This window comes from Callorhinus ursinus, unplaced genomic scaffold, assembly GCF_003265705.2.
Source record: "Callorhinus ursinus isolate GAN/ISIS: 27379988/994484 unplaced genomic scaffold, GSC_fseal_2.0 scaffold11, whole genome shotgun sequence".
Taxonomy (NCBI): Eukaryota; Metazoa; Chordata; class Mammalia; order Carnivora; family Otariidae; genus Callorhinus; species Callorhinus ursinus.
Genome location: NW_027397073.1, coordinates 27,138,273 through 27,155,675, shown reverse-complemented (window position 1 = coordinate 27,155,675; position 17,403 = coordinate 27,138,273). Strand labels below are relative to the sequence as shown.

General features: G+C 44.7%; 1 protein-coding gene across 2 annotated transcripts in view; it reads right to left on the bottom strand.

The window, feature by feature from the left end:
- EPG5 (ectopic P-granules 5 autophagy tethering factor) overlaps window positions 1-17,403 on the bottom strand; it is a 105,407-nt gene that overhangs the window by 43,135 nt on the left and 44,869 nt on the right. For both annotated transcript variants that reach the window (XM_025886859.2, XM_025886861.2), the window contains exons 17-27: window positions 16,631-16,771; window positions 14,577-14,721; window positions 14,178-14,375; window positions 13,686-13,796; window positions 12,331-12,453; window positions 11,259-11,425; window positions 10,185-10,406; window positions 7,879-8,002; window positions 4,805-4,949; window positions 2,643-2,814; window positions 1,372-1,534 (exon numbers count right to left, since the gene is read on the bottom strand). In XM_025886859.2, coding sequence (XP_025742644.2) covers window positions 1,372-1,534; window positions 2,643-2,814; window positions 4,805-4,949; window positions 7,879-8,002; window positions 10,185-10,406; window positions 11,259-11,425; window positions 12,331-12,453; window positions 13,686-13,796; window positions 14,178-14,375; window positions 14,577-14,721; window positions 16,631-16,771 — 1,711 coding nt within the window. The remainder of the gene's footprint in view (window positions 1-1,371; window positions 1,535-2,642; window positions 2,815-4,804; window positions 4,950-7,878; window positions 8,003-10,184; window positions 10,407-11,258; window positions 11,426-12,330; window positions 12,454-13,685; window positions 13,797-14,177; window positions 14,376-14,576; window positions 14,722-16,630; window positions 16,772-17,403) is intronic.

The window sequence follows — 17,403 nt, the reverse complement described above, 5'->3', positions numbered from 1 at the left end:
ATTCCTTTAGCAAGTGATCCTTCTTAAATGCTCCTACCTAGTCTTACTAAAGTACTTGTAACTGAGGGAAAAATTACACTGAAAGAAAATTAACTTTATAAAGCACTTGGCCAAAGACATTTACTCAGTGTTTAGAAGTCTCCCATCCCAGATCAAATTTCTGAACTTTAGATGCATATGAAGATGTTATTTTATCAGAAACAAATTTTGAAGGTAACAAAAAATACAATTATAAAAGTTACTTCAGAGAAGACATTTTAGAGAAAACAGGGTCCCAAGGAGACTGATGAGGAATACATCAGAACTGCTCAAATGTGGATTAGAACAAAAGGAAATTCTGGAAAGACAATCAAGAGCCAGTAAAATAAATTTTCCCTAATTTCTAAAAGCTAACAAAAGAAGAGGAGCCATGTTTGTGCAAATGGAGTCAGGCAACAGGCAGCCTATCTCTGAGCAGTTCTTTCCCAGCTCTGGGGACCTGAAGGCCCTGGCACAAGGACTCGGGTGCAGCGGAGGGAGCGGCGCTCTGCGGCCACACTGCCTGGGCCTTCCTGGTTCTGCCACTCAGCAGCTGTGCCACTTCGGCTGGGTGCTTAACTTCTCTGTGCCTTTATTTCCTGAAGATAACAAGAATACCCACCTCACAGGGTTGTGGGGAGAATAAAGTAAGTTCTGCAGTGTGTTTAGACAGTACTGGCTAAAGCTAAGCTCCACCCTGACATCCTTACGCTGTCACAGACCCAACTTGAGCCTGTTTTGCCAACCCAAGAAGCTGACTCTAAGAGGCAGTTGAATCCCTAATCTTAGAGTTGCACATCTCTCTTCTTCTGCCTGCTGGCAAGCTCCACCCAACTTTCCATGAGGGCTTTCCACATGGCCCTCCACGTCTGTCTTCAGTGGCTCCCCACTGGCCAGAGCACACAGCTGGAGCTCCCAGAGGATTCTCTTTTCCGATGTGAATCCCAACCTTTCTGATGTGAATTCCCACCACCACAGCCAGAAACCACCTAAAGTAGACTGACCTAGCTGGTGCCCTCTAAACTATGTCCAGAAGACTCCAATCCCACATTCCTTCCCAGTGACTCCAAACCGTCATCACCAAAGTCTTCTAAGGACCAGTGTGAGCCCCTCTAAGAATCTTCTCAGTTAACTGCTTTTCTGTGAATTTCTGTCTTGCAGGACACATCAGCACTTACAGAAATACACGATTAGCTCCGTGTGGGCCGTCATCCCCCTCCCCGCAAAACTATTACATGTTTTGGGATGTGAATCATGTGCTATGAATTTCTTGCTGTCTCTCTCAACAATATGCCAATATTAGGGACTCAATTAAAAATCTGGTGAATCATGAAGAAGCTTCCACAATCTTACCTGAACTGTGACAACAGCTGGTCCTTGGCATTTCTTACCGCTACTGCCTCTACACTCCAAATGCAGTGTGGTCTGTTCTTCCCTATTCACGTACTGTTTGGGCATTGTGTCCAACAGCTCACTCTCCAGGGCAACCTGCTGGGATTCTCGAAGAGCTGCAGTTCTGGAAAACATCATCAAGAGGTAGAAGAACAGCTTAGGAAAGGTTTCATGGTAAGTGATAAAGGCTTCCGGTTACCCCTAGCCTACACTAGAGAGCAACAAGACCTAGTATTCTACAGGAACAAAAGACCAAAGGTGTGTGTAAATCCTCTCTTTTCCTTGATAAGAAAGTTAAGAAGGAAAAGTGGGATGACTTTTTAGCCAGGAACAAAGCTTCATTTAAAATCTGTATTACATTAATAATGTTTTTTACATAGACCCAATATACAAGACCAAATGAGAATTTCATCGTGATTAAAGCATTCCTAAAGGGGTACCTTACTTCTAAGCACCAGTGATTTCTTAGGTATTAGCAACTCAAACCGAACTGTCAAAGATGGAGGAAGCTAACTTTTTACATGGGTGTCGATACTGTTACATGTGTGTGTACGCATGCACTAGTGGGGCCAGGGGTGAGCACGCGCGCGCACACACACACACACACACACACACACAATAAATGCCTGGACCAAAAACAGCCAAGGAAACAAAAGCCAGTAAGAGATTCCCATGGTCTTTGCGAAGATCAGACTCTTTTACTTTATAAAACAGACTCACTCCACACACACTCCGTCTCACAAGACAGCAAGCAAGAATCAAACCTTCAAGAGTTGATCCTTCTGTATCTACTTCAACTCTGAGCACTAAATGACTTTCCCACACTCTGATCAAGCGCCCGTGGCAATTTGTTAAAGAACATGAAGAGTTAGGGAGCAAAGCAGTGACAAAAGAAAGCAAATCTCACTGGATACCCTTTTAACACCATCTTTCCAAGATCAGAAAGTCTCCTCAGGAGAAGCTTAAGAAACTCTTGGCTGGCACTGCTGACACTCAGAAATGCCACCACAGGAAATGTAAAATTCATCGTCCATGTAAGCACCACATCATTTCAATGTAAAATTAAGAGACTTGTCACAACTTGGTTAGCTGAGGTTAACTGACTGGGCCAGCCTGGTCAAATTACCCTCATGGAGAGGTGGCTGATGAGGAAGCCCTTCGAGGTATGCAATCATCCAAGCTGTCACAGCAGTGCACACAAAGGCACGGCCCTGGCGGTCTCATGGTCTTACCTGGCCTGCTGCTGCAACAGATTCAGGTCCGTGCGCACCAGCTGGGTGGAGTCCTTCTGACTCAGGAGGACGGCTGAGGAAATGACTGGCACAGGAGGCCTCACTGGGTGCAGGTCAAGGGGAGGCTGGGGAGCCTCATGCTTCCGCAAGTTACTTAAAACCCTTTCTTTAGCTGAAAGAAAATTAAGTCCTACTTACCAAGCAATGGCTACCACTAGGTAGTAACATACTAAGTGGGTGCAAAGCCTTGGCCTGTTACCTTCGAGAAGAATGCTGAAGATCTATAGAACAGTTACATAAACCATCAGAGGCCTAAATGAATAAAATCATTATCTTCCGTTACTTACAAGTTTTGAGGGAGCCCCCACCCGCTAACTAATATTCTACCAGGAGCTAGGAGCTCACAAGCACATGGTATGATTAAACAGAATTCCTATCCAAAAAGCCTTAATGACAGCTTAAGAGCTAAAGCTCGTGATCTTAAATTATTACCCTAGACAGCCTTACGTGACATGCTAAAGTGCCTGGACTTGGTACCAGTGTAAAGGGGATCTAGTGAACAGCTCTCAACAAGCCTGAGAAAGATGGTAGCTATCACCAGACAATGGATTGGGGGAAGGGGCAGGTAGTCCCATTAAGAGTTTAATGCGGGGTGCCTGGGTGGCTCAGTCGGTTAAGCATCTGCCTTCGGCTCAGGTCATGATCCCAGGGTCCTGGAATCGAGCCCCGTACCAGGCTTCTGGCTCAGCGGGGAGCCTGCTTCTCCCTCTCCCACTCCCCCTGCTTGTGTTCCCTCTCACACTGTGTCTCTCTCAATAAATAAAATTTAAAAAAAAAAGAGAGAGAGTTTAATGTAATCATCCAGATAAACCTCATAGGAAGAGGAGGAAAAAAAAATGGGTGTTAAGGAATATGACAGACTGAAAAATCTTAAATTGGGCCAAAGTTTGAACAGGAGGGCTGAGACTAGTATAAAATAAACAAAGACATGGGCACAAACTACTACAGTACTTATATTACATAATTATATTGTCATGCATTCATTTATTCACTTACTCATTAACTCAATAATAGAGTCCAAATAAGAAATCAGGTGCCATATAAGAAAGTAAAGGCAAATTTATCCATCCAACTTTGTACTCGATCGCATGTGATCCCATATTGGTGAATCCAATTTCAGTGTTTTTATTTCTACACTTAGTACAGAGCTGACCACACACAGCTACCCAGTAAATTACTATCTTCCCATCCTCTCTCTGTACTGCACTGGACATATATCATATAGCAGGTGGGGACTGAGGAACATGAAGAAAAATGCTGCCACCGACCTGATTCTTTTCAAAAGTAAGATAACAGGGGATAGGAGAGGTCAAGGAAATTTCAATCAGTAAGTCAGGTCAACAAATACTTAAGGGATTACTATGAATTTCCAACTTCATTCCAAATGTAGCATTCCATTTTCTATTCTTAAGAAAATTTAAGACAACTTAATAGCCAGGATTTTACTTGGCATAAAAAGACCTGTATTGTTTGCACCCCAAACAGATGGAATTTAACATTCCAAACAGGTCAAGTGAGGGATCGACCTATATAGCCGGGGTTTTTCCACTAGAACAACTACTCTGCACAGAATGTAACAAAGTTGGATATTCACCACTGGAAAAGACTCCTAACTTTGTGCAAGTTTCTCTCAAGCAGCATTTTAGGCCATAAAGCTACTGCCTAACTGCCTGCCTCCAACTTCTTCTTCTTTTTTTTTAAAGATTTTATTTGAAACAGAGAGAGACAGAGAGCACGAGCACAAGAGGAGGTAGGGTGAGAAGGAGAAGCAGACTCCCTGGGACTCGATCCCAAGACTCAGGGATCATGACCTGAGCTGAAGGCAGTCACTTAACCAACTGAGCCTCCCAGGCGCCCTGCCTCCAACTTCTTTTACAGAAGAAGTAAGTATCTTATTTAAGCCATTACTGTTTTGTTGGAGTTTTCTCTCCCTCACAGCCGAACCTAATCCTAAGTTGTAGACAGGTTAACAATGAACCCCTAAAAAGCAATTCTCACTGGAGGAATACACTGTGTAACCCTTAACCCTCAATGGCTCAGATTCAATCATTCATTCCCTCACGCATTCATTCCCTCGAGGGGGCTGATGCTCATTCGCTCACCCAACAAAGGATCAGTGACGTCCAGCTGCACCGACAAGCTGCAGGGCGGAGAATGGGATTCCAGTGTGGCCTGCGTCCACAGACTAACGGTTTCCTGGAACTCATAATGTATGCGCTCCATGTTCAAATACTCCATCCATAGATCCTAGAATTGAACCACAGGGCATTAACTTTCACGGATGAATCACATATTCATATATTTAACTAAAAAGTAGGCCAGTAAGGTTTGGCACGAGGTGGTCCATACCAAGTTCTCCAGTATTAGGATGAATCACGTTTAAAATGGACGCTAACAGGGGCGCCTGGGTGGCTCAGTCAGTTAAGCACCTGACTCTTAGTTTCAGCTCCAGTCATGATCTCATGGGTCTGAGATCTCACCCTGCATTAGGCTCCGTGCTCAGCGGGGAGTCTGCTTGAAGATTCTCTCCCTCCGTCCCTCCCCCAACTCCCACGCATTTGTGCTCCCTCTCTCAAATAAATAAATCTTTAAAATACACACACACACACACACACACACACACACACACACACACAGACACACAGACAGAATGGACACTAACAATCTTAGCAGGTGTTTGATTATGTACCAAGATCAGAAAAAATAATCTTAACAGTCCCAACTGTACATTTATAAATTACATACACATAGTACTGAGCTAGTAAATTATAAAACATGAGTAAAAGTCAGAAATTTTAAAGAGATAAATAACAAATATATTGGAAAATCGTTGACTCTGGATTAGATCAGGCCCTTGGTCCCAATACCACTCTACAGGAAATACAGGGGACAGAGAAACATACTAAACCACACTAACAAAGATAAAATCTATAAAATCCAGACTGTGGGGAAACTGTATGGACAAACTATCCAGTTTCTTCAACAGACAAACTGCGAGGGGAAGAAAAGGAATAAGGAGAGGACCAGAAGATTAAACAGATTTAAAGAGCTATCAACCAGTCACAAAATGAGGATCCTGACTCAAACTATAAAAATGAAAATAAAACTTTTATCACATTTATGAGGTAACCAGAAACCGGAACACTTAGATATTTGATATTAAGAAACTGCTGTTAATATTTTTCAGATATAAATGCTATTGGGTTAGAATACTTTTTTAACCCTCATCTTTTGAAATCTACATGCACCAAATGCTTTCTAGGATTAGTTCCACAGTAACATGGGTGAAGGGAGTGGACAGCCTATAGATAAAATTCGACACCCGGTACCCAGCAGGCAGAGGGAGGAGAAGGCATGTGTGTTGCACTATTCCATTTTTCTGTATGATCAAATTTTTTCTATTAAGAAAGATAAAATAAATAACAGATAAAATGAGAAAAAAACAGAAGTTTCAGTATTCTCTTCCCACATTCCAATGAACTGTCTTGCATATTTTGAACTACACCTACTTCACTTTGGTGATCAATACATATCAGAACGGGAGACCATCTTCAATGAAAAGAAGTGCCAGCTCTCCATGAACACTAAAAACTGTATCAAACAGTAGTAACGGCTGATCAGATATGGACTATGAACTATCGCTTTGTGAACAATTTATTTTTCTGGTTTTAAGTGTTTAAAGAATTCCTCTAAACCTACAAATGTCTCTGGTTTCTCAATGAGCACACTGCCATGTAGTCCTAAATCAAGACTTCCAAACCACTGCATGAGGCATTCCAGACTCAGAAGAGAAACTCCAAAGTCATCTCGGTCACAAGCCTAAATCCCAGAAGCCCCTAACAACTGCTGGAGGTGCTGTACCAGCACCCCCTACTGTGTATACACGGCTCCTTTAAGTGGGATCGTTAATGTCACCTTCTCTGCCTCTGTGCTGAATAACTGCTGACAGAGGCTAACGACTGAGAATACTAAGAATTAACAATAGGCAAGCAGAGATGTCTCAGAAACCACAAAAAGACAGAACAACTCTAAATGTGAACTACAGATCAAAAAGTGGAGCTATAGGGGCACCTGGGTGGCTCAGTTGGTTAAGCATCTGCCTTCAGCCCACATCATGATCCCAGGGTCCTGGGATCAAGCCCCGCATCGAGCTCCCTGCTCGGTAGAGAGCCTGCTTCTCCCTCTCCCTCTGCTGCTCCCCCTGCTGTTCTCTCTCTCTGTCAAACAAATAAATAAAATCCTTAAAAAAAAAAAGAGTGGAGCTATAAAATCAAATGGCAAAGACTTTAAAAAAAAAAAGAAAGAAAGCTGTTAATTCTGTCGATACTGGGGAACCAAGATAAATATCAGAGAACCAAGAAGGTAGGACTAATTTTTAAAAACACTGACCAGACATCTACTACACGCAAATTCTTAGGTAAGGCCTTGGCATGTGGAGAATAAAGAAGAGATGAACATGGAACTGACTCAAAGGATTTCAGGACACCATGACTGCCTATTTATGTTTCCTGTTTCTCTGGCCCTGTATTCTCAGCCTTATTTCTCTATGCCCTAAATGTCGTTACTTCTCAGGGCTCCCGCTTCATTCAGTCCTCTTCGAAATCTAAACGCTCTACTACCGTTAAACCCACATTTCCTGCCCTGCCCCATTCCTGAATTCTAGCATCCCCTCCCTCCCAAATCCTGGGTAGAGCATTCTCCTTGAAGCCCCTCTGGCACCTCCTCCTCCAGTATTCTGGATCTTTCATGACAGCATCTCTGGCTGCCCAAGCTAGAACTCTGGGTGTCCTTGCGGATGTAATCAATCCGACTACTGCAGATCACTCCCACCTGTGCATCTAACCCGAAAGTCCTCCTGACCCTGCTGACCCTTCTCCAGCATACTCTAAATTCATCCGTTTACCTAATCACTCATGCCATTTCATGGGTCCGTCAAACAAACCCTTCAGAATAAAATCCAAATTCTCTGGAAAGGCTTTTTTGGCCCTTAGAAACCTGACCCCTGTTCACCTGTCTGGCATCATCTGCCCTCCTCAGTGGTTACACCCCATCTGCACCTCTGGAACATGCCTGTGACCCCATTTCCATATCAATAAGTGGTTTTAACATCAGATTAGGACTGTGATCTATTTGATTACAGTCAGGTATGCTAAAAGAGACACTGCCATAGTCTCACCTGCTGATTCTGCATCACTTTTGCTAGCCTGTGAATATCGTAATGCTTTGGTAGAGAAGGGATATAGGTATCTCCTTTCTGAAAAGTCTCATCTTCCAGCCATAATATGTACACATTGAAGAGCCTAAAAGAAAAAAGACAGAATTATATAAAATACAAAAAGATGTGCAAATGAAGCTTCTCACATCTCTAGGAACACTGTCACTACTACATAAAAGTAAAAAGCACATAATACCTAAAATGTTTCCAACCACCACCGCAGGCCCACGAAGCTCATGGGCCAGCAGGGGAGGAAGGTCACAAATCCTTACAATGTGGTGCCGCTTAAATTCCAACAGGAATTAAAGCACTTACGGTGTCTCAGTCATCTCACTTGAGGAGTAAACACAAAAGAACTGGTGACTCTGAATAATAAACTGAATAAATAAACTGAAATGACTATAAAAAGCTAAGACAAGATGATAATTGGTTTTTAAAAAATGGAAACCTAAGGGGCGGCTGGGTGGCTCAGTCGTTAGGCGTCTGCCTGTGGCTCAGGTCATGATCCCAGGGTCTTGGGATCGAGCCCCGCATTGGGCCCCCTGCTCAGCGGGAAGCCTGCTTGTCCCTCTCCCCCTCCCCCTGCTTGTGTTCCCTCTCTCGCTGTCTCTCTCTGTGTCAAATAAATAAGTAATATCTTAAAAAGAAAAAAAAAAGCCATCTTAAACTTTCGCAGCAGAAGAACCCGCCAGCTTTAGGCTCAATGACACCCTCCTGCTTCAAGGAATCACAAACAAAACTCAAAGTATGTGTATACCTTGTTCCCATTAACAAGGAATAAAACAAAGCCTGGCTAAAAAAAGAAAAAAAAAAATCTCCATTTTCCAGTAAAAAAAAATTATTTTTTAATTTAATGATGTTTCCTTGGTTTTTATTTGCTTTGTTTTTGCAAGGAACACAGTCCAGTTAGCTAAGCTCACCAGTATTCCAAGCAGCTGTCTGCAGCAAAGGGAGGACTAGAGGAGTCTGTGGCACACGAACTGCTGGGTGGGGTCTGGGAGGTGGCATGGTTTGGCTTTGCTCAGTAACATGGAAAAGTACCTCCTTTACCTCCGAGGCAGCCCGTGTAGGAAGAGAGACAGGGCTCTGAGGCTCTCATACACGGAAGAGGCCATTGCGCAGTTCTCTTCTAGCTCCTGATTCAGTTAGATGGCTACTTAACCAACATGCCAAAGGAAGGGGGGATTTACAAGAGGCAGAAGGGCACATCAAACTTTCTTGGCTGATCTAAAGTTCAAAGATTAAGCCTCCCCACTGCTTAAACCTGGCTAAAAGTAAGTTTTCCTTCAAGCAAGCAAGGTAAGGGGAGAAATCATCCCAGAGGTGGAAAGACAGCCCGGAGGGCTTTCAGGTCAAGCAAGCCTGAAGCCTCAGAGCTGGATCAAAACCCCAGGTTTCCTCACCAAGACATTCAGCATTCAGGGCTACTTATTAGAAGCCATTTTTATTAAGTCTTATTTAGAAGACTAATACCTGGTTTATGGCAAGCATAAATGAAAGGTAAAGGACTATTGTGAAAGGGACCACACTTACTTCAGAGTTCTTAACTTTTGGGGAGATATCCATTTTGTGCCTGATTTTAGAAGCGATTTTTTGGTTTTTTTGGTTTTTTTTTTTTAAGATTTTATTTATTTATTTGAAAGAGAGAGAGACAGCGAGAGAGGGAACACAAGCAGGGGGAGTGGGAGAGGGAGAAGCAAGGCTTCCCGCCAAGCAGGGAGCCTGATGCGGGGCTCGATCCCAGGACCCTGAGATCATGACCTGAGCTGAAGGCAGACGCTTAACAACTGAGCCACCCAGGTGACCCTTAGAAGTGGTTTTGGGTGATTACTAGACCCTACCCTACCCTACCCCAGGGAGATTCCAAGAGGTGTATGGACTTTGCTTAAAGAACCCTGCCTTGCTCATCAAGTTCCTTTAGAGAAGTTTCTTAGCAGGCTTTACTAGATGTTTACCTGCTGTGACCGACTGTTTTGGTTTCTGTTATTACACAGAGAAACAGAAGAGGACATCAGCCCCTCTAGTTTAAGACCTTCCATTCAGACTCCAGGCACTTGACAGAGCTATATCCAAATTGCCAATTCCCTTCTCATGTGGAACACAGAGAAGAAGCATTACAAGATGCAAACCTAGCCAAACCACCCTCCCTATTCAATCTAACAGGGTTGAGAGAATGACATCTGGCAGTCTGTAGCACAAATAGCTGCTCCAGCAGAGTACCCAGTGCTGCCAATGACAGCACAGAGGGCTAAATAACCATGCCCCACCTCACGAGCTCCGTGTGCAGCTCTGGTGAAGTCAGGTAGCCGGGGGTGCCAGCCTGGCTGGCAGGCGGCCCTTCACTGCCCTCTGCTGGAACACGGAGGGCCTTGCTCGCAGCATGGTGGAAGTCAGCCACCTCCGTCAGGCGCCTCTTCATTTCTTTCAACAAACTGATATGAGCAGGGCTTTGAAAAAACCTTCTTCCAATACAACCATCTATGGGTAACCTTAAAAAATACAAGCACAGACCATAAGATCAACACAAGATGCTTTTTCTATGTGGCACACAACTGCAATCAGTTAATTCAATGGCTATAACTATACCATATTAAATCAATACCTGTTATTTCTACCTCGGCGGTTGGTATGAAGCTCCAACAAGATGGTGTGTATGAAAGCAGTTTTAAAAAGATTGCAATGCTACACAAATTTAAGATATTATCATGACTTAGCGGTACAGAATACAGACAGTCTCTGCTCTAGAAGAAGTTGCAAGCTGGTAGAAAAGAGAAGAGCCCAAGAACCAATATCTGTACGTTCTGAAGGACTGAGTTAAGGGAGTGAGGGTGAGCTAGGAATTGAGCTGGAGCCGGAGAACATGGTCAGTAACAGTGGGCAGTTCCAGCGGCCAGAGTCCCTTCATTCCCAGGGGAAATGTTAGATACCCCCCCCAGGCACAGCCCAAGGGCTGTCAGGCACTGCCTGGCCTTTGTCTACACCTCCTCTGGCCAGCACAAGTCCGCCTGGATGACCCCTGCAACAGTCACATGGGCAGCATGCTTGGGGCAGTTTCTCTCCCTCTGCAGCTCCAAGGGCTCTATGCTACACCTTGCCCAGCTCCAGGTGCTGTCCTCACCCCAGTGGGTATAGGGGATGGTAAAGAGAGAGCTGCCACAAGATACCCTAAACTCAAGAACTGTCTAGTCTAATAAATGTGAAACAGAGAGGCAGACTCTTAACCAGAGGCTGAAGAATGGTTCTAACTCACAGGCCACAGTGTGAGAACACAGAGCATTAGAGCAGAGTGCAAAGTCAAGAACAGGTTCAAGAGACACCTACAACAACACTGGGTACCATACCCATATTGTGGTCCTGGGCGGTGAAGATACAGGAGGAAGAACTTCTGCCAAATGAGAGGCAGAAGAGGGTGATCAGAAGGTGTGACAAGGGCCTGGTGGGCCCAACGATAAATCAGCAGCCTCTGCAGGGATGGGACGATGGGGAGCTTCAGCTGGGCCTGGGCTTTCTACAAAAGAGGAGGGGCTTTGAGCAACCATGATATGATCACAGTTCCAGACAGTCTGCTCTTTCTAAATGATCCAAATAAAACACTGAACATTTTGTTTTCATTCAGTAAGAAAAAAAGTCCTATAAACCTTACTTTTCCAACCCACTACCTGACACAAGGTTACTGCTTGGTAGCAAAACATGTGGGGCAGGTTTTTTTTTTTTCTGTCAAAACATTTCATAGGCCCCCAGACTGGAATGCGTCTTACACATTTTATCTCATTTCCGTGCCTTTCCAGGCCTTTGCGCACAAAACGCCACAGTGCGAGGGAGCAGAATGATAGGAAAATCAAGTCAATTTTACTGTAAAACGTTATGAATCTCTTGAAAACTCAGATTTGAAAAGAACTTTCAAGAATAATAAACTCCTTGACAGGGTCTGAAACCCAAAATCCAAGTCTCTATTAGGAAACCCTAAAATAGGTCTTTCATTCTAAAGCCTTATCCCAGTCTTTTTCTCACTCCATAAGCCTAAAGATCAGGAGGGAGTTTTTAAAACAAATTCCTGCTCCCACTCCAGACTTAGAAACTCAGAATTTCAAAAGCTGGGGTCTGGGGATCTGATTTTTAACAAGCTCTCCAGGGGACTGATGCACAGGACACACACTGGAAATTGTTTTAAAATGAGGGCAAACCCCTCGACCCCTACATGAACACAGACTTCAATCGTCAGGTTGTGACTCTTTATGCTAAATAAAGCCTGGAAAAGAAGTATACGCTTCAATTATACAGTTTTAAGCACTGGTTTGGATGTTGTGCTTTCCAAGCATTTACAATGAAAGAAAATGCAGAAGTTCAAAAGCTATAGTTGAATCCATCAATAAACCACCTTCTCCCACTCAAATGCAGAACTGCTTTTTGCACCTTCAGAGCTTGGTCAGGGGTAAAAGCAGAGTTTATCACCAATTCCCCTTCAACAACTCGACGGAGCTGGGAGTCTTCTTCAAAGATGGATTCCACGTTCAGTACTGTCCAGGCGAACCAGACCTACAAGGACAGCAGGTAAGAGTGAGGGGAATGAGCAGCTCACTCAGACCAAATCATCCCGACATTCTACAAATGTGCATCTCTTCTACCAGATATCTCAATCAACAAATATTTATGGTTCCCCCAAATTAACAGAGTTCTTATACTATACTATCACTGTTCTTGTCACAGGTACAAACTCAGATAAAACAAATCACTGAAAAATGCTAAATTCCTTCAGAAATGCCACTTCAGTAAAAGAAGACGTTTGTTCACACAGTAATTATTTCTTGGGCAGGTTCCATAGGGCACGAGGGACAGGAAAGAGGGCCAGATCTGAGCTCTGCCCTCAAGTTTTCCATTTCTTCGAGGAGACGAGACTAATGTTTAAGTAACTACAATGCGAAGTGAGAGGTGCTGAGCACGGAATCAGGAGTCAAGTGCTGTGGGAAGCTGGCGGAAGGAGCGCGGGGCCACAGAGCGGGCATGCCACAGACGGCTCTGCATGGAGAATGGCCGCGAAGCCATGCCTGGCAAGAGGACCGGTGAGGCAGGGGCGGAGAGGTGGAAACACCAGGGACCCACGTGGGTAACAGCAAGGAGTGTGCCGCAGCTGGCTCACGAGCGGTAAGAGGAAGAGCGGCGGCAAGACCGCTGGGAGGCTGAAGGCTGTCACCACCGGTGGAAGTGATGAGTCGGGGACGTGATCCGACACACAACGTCAGACGGGGTAAGAATGAAGAAAAGCTGCCGCTGCTGCTCATGGTGGTAAGAGCAGCCAACACCGAGTCCGCGCCGTGTGGCTGGACTGAACACGGGGCTGAGTGCACTACATGCAGGTGCAACCATTACTCCATTCCACAGCGGAGGGAACTGAGGACAGAGAGGTAAGCAAGCTGCCCGAGGCACAGGGCTGACAAAGAGCAGACTCGGCCCGGGGCGGTCTGGCTCCAGCGTCCGCTCTTAAACATGCCACTGGGCAGGCTCTGCCGTCGGGCACACGAGGCCCGATCCCGAACTGTCTGACCCCGAGCCAGCCACTTGGCTCCATGAAACCTCAGTTAACTCCTCTGTGAAACAGGAGGGCAACAGCGCCACCTCAGCAGAGGGCCACTGGGAGGGTTACATGGGAAAGCATTCTAATACATAGTAAGGGGGGGCGCTACTTAAAGCTGGTAGCACTGTATCAGCATAGATGATAACAACATTAAAAGTTCACAAAGATTACCAATGGGCCGCAGGGGCGTTCCTACCTGAGTGGGCATGGCCAGGCCCTCCACAAAGGAAGGAGTGATGTTGCCAGCCACGATCCAGCTCACCAAAGAAGAGAGCAGACTCCGATCACAGTGGTAACCCAGAGCATTCTACACAAGGGACAGGATGTGCAGCAGAGAGAAGAGGCTTTAAAAAAACCTTATCAAAAATATCAGCAATTATCTTCCTACGACGGTAGGTTCTGGTAAGACATGGATTTCACCGATTAGTCCCCCCAGCAATGATAGTCACAGGGAGCGTGTTACAGCCAAATGTGATGAGCAAGCTCCTCCGGGGGGGGTCCTTTCCTTTGGCTTTCCTGGAGTCTACACTAGCAGAGACGATGGTTCCTGAGATAAGGCACCGTCAAGACCAAGCTTTAAAAAGGCAGTGGCCCCAGAGTAGTACTGGGAACTGTACACTTGGGGGAATGTTCTGAGAAGGCCACTATCTAGCCAATGACTGAAAGACAAATTCTCTAACAGGTTTACCTTATGTTGCTGGTAAAGTAATTTCTGCACACAGTCTTCCTGCATCAGCTGAAAAGCTGTTTTACACAACTGGTCCAGGAGGAAGAGGACAGCTTGTTCTCGGTACCAAAGATGCTGGCTTATCAGAGCCTGAACCCAGAACTCCAACACGGCAACGGGGCCCACTTCATTGGGCTGGGTGCTTCTGGATATGTGCGCCTATGGAGAAAGGTCTCAGGTGATGTAGAGGTAAGAGTCAGCCTCCCATTTTTAAAACACCAACAAATAAAAACCTCCACTACAAAGCCCAAATCTGCTGCCAAGTGCTTTGAAATGACCAACACTCAGCTGTGCTAACACCAGGGTGCTTGACCGGGAAGGTGGGCCGGTGCGTATGTAGGGGCTTCCTAGGGGCCTGACCTGGATCATGCTGTTGAGAAGCTTCACGTTGTCCCCATGGCTGGCTCCTGTCAGGTGCTGTGCCACCTTGTGGGTGACCTGCTGTGTGACACCCTGAGGGACACCACTGTCCAGGTGTAGGAACAGGAGGAGGTGTGACAGAAATCTGCCAAGAACACAGGACAACACACTTGACCTTCTAATCAGAAGTCAATAAAATTTCCAGTGGCTAATTACTTATGAAGAAACAGAAAAATATTAAACTGGTCCCATTTGTAGACCAAAGCTCTTTTAGAGATTTCAACAATTCTTCAAGAATTTCAGAAAAAATGAACTTTTTTAATTTAAGGTGGGTTAAAAGGAATTCTATCTACCTGTAGAAGTACAGTGAACAGATAGATCCAAGGCACACAAACACACACAAGTTAAAAAGCATTAGAGGAAAAATATCCCAAGCATCCCGTTTATCCCTCCCCACTCCCTACTCTCACAAAAGCAGAGATGTTTAGAAAATCATCCCACGGGCGCCTGGATGGCTCAGTTGGTTGAGCGACTGACTGCCTTCGGCTCAGGTCATGATCCTGGAGTCCCAGGATCGAGTCCCGCATCGGGCTCCCTGCTCAGCGGGGAGTCTGCTTCTCCCTCTGACCCTCCCCCCTCTCGTGTGCCCTCTCTCTCTCTCTCTCCCTCTCTCACCCTCTCTCTAAAATAACAAAAAAAAATCTTAAAAAAAAAAAAATCAGGGCGCCTGGGTGGCTCAGTCGGTTAAGCGTCTGCCTTCGGCTCAGGTCATGATCCCAGGGTCCTGGGATCGAGCCCCACATTGGGCTCCCTGCTCAGCGGGGAGCCTGCTTCTCCCTCTGCCTCTGCCTGCCTGCCTGCCTACTTGTGCTCTCTCTCTCTCTCTAATAAATAAATAAAATCTTAAAAAAAAAAAATTGGCCAAGTGTTTAAAAAAAAAAAAAATCATCCCACAATCTGGTACTGGCTGTCAACTTCATACAAGGTGGTGTAAGGGGCACTGGGCGCGGTGGGGGGCGGCGGGGAATCCCACCACAAATAGGGAGTGCCCTCAGTTCCCTGGGTGTACCGGCTCCCGCCTCTCTCCTGTCTCCTCTGCTTCTTCTGGGTCTGGTGCCTGAAACACTCTCCCACACCTAACCTGGCAAACTCCTACTCATTCCCAATATCTCATCTACAATGTCCTTTCCCCAGAAGACACTTCCTGATCCTTCCCCGCTATCTAAAATACACCTAACCCATTAAGCCTCCCCCAAAACCTCCCTCAACCACCCCCTTGCCCAACCACCCACTGCCTCCCATCCCCCACCAGGATGTGACAACCCAAATCGTCTCTAGACATTACCAAATGTCCTCTGAGGGTCAAAATTACCCCTGGCTGAGAACTACCACTTTAGAATTACTTGATGTTATCATCAGCCTTTTTCCCAATCACATGAGCCAATATATCCCCTTCTTGGTGCAACCAGTGTGGATTTTTATCATGTGTAATTAAGAATCTTGATTAATACTCCATTCTTAATTCCCTCCCTCCCCAAGCAGCTACCTTCTTTTACTATAAATCCCATTTACTTTTACCCATATGCAAATGCAACCTATAACACTACAGCATGGCCTTGCCAATAATACTTTGTAATTACCTCAAAAGTCTTGTTTCCCCAGCAAGATTATGAGTATCCCATGTGATGAGCACCTTCCTATATATCTTATCTGCTTGTAATACTACACACAATGGAAAGCAGTATGTTTTACTAATGTTACAATAGCAAAGCCATTTGCTGCTCAATGTCAGAAGCACTACTCCCAAGTTTCATGGAAACAACTACTCTCTCAAATACTAATAAGCTATAAGCAATCTAAAATTAAATGAGAAAGGGAAACATCTTTCATGAAAATAAAACTGGAATCATTTTAAGAGTTACTGTTCATCAACCTGCATTCTAAACTAGGCAGGAAGTTTTTTGCCTCATAAAAAATACACTATTGAATCACATCATTCCCTATTTTACTTAAAAATATAGTGGTTGGTCCTCCCTGGGCTATACCCTACTTACTGCTCGTTCTTCAGAAGGTAATACTGGCAAGGGTAGAACAAAGGCAGGATCTTATCCAAGACATGAACCACTGTTCTCAAATGCCTCGACTGGACCAGAATTCCTAACAGTGAGATGCCTTCGGCACAGAACTTCTCAATGCTATAAAAAGAGACAAAGGCAATGAGCATTCGAGAAAATGATGTTCTTCCAATGAGCCATCAGCCTACTTGCTACCCAGATGATCTCAGGCCCCCAACACATGGTGTGCATAGCCAAACTTCACAAAGAAATACCAGCACCAGAACTCGGGAAGTACAAAGGAACTTAACAATTCATCTGTATTTTCACTTTATAGATGAGAACGGTGAGGTATCATGCCCAAATTCACATAATTTCCCAGTGTAGGGCCAAAATCAGAACCCAGGTTTGCAAATTTCCAGTCCAGAACACTGGCCACTACCCCATTTTGCTTCCCAAATGGTGCTTCTTCTAAGAGCAATGGGGTTCTCATTGTGCATTTCCACAAGGTATTAGAGCAAAGGGAAGATTCAAAAGTGAGTTCACGCTGTTAGTATAAACTGGCAAAATTCTTCTGAAACCAATTTGCATAAAAATTGATTTATTCTTTGATTCACTTCAGAAAATCTATCTTTAAGAAATAATCTCAAATATGGAGAAAAATATGACAGACGATCCATGTGAAGATGTACTTTTCAAAATTATTTAAAATCACAAACTCAGAGGCAGAAATGATATATGTAAATTTTGGGAAAATCCATTCAGTGAGAATA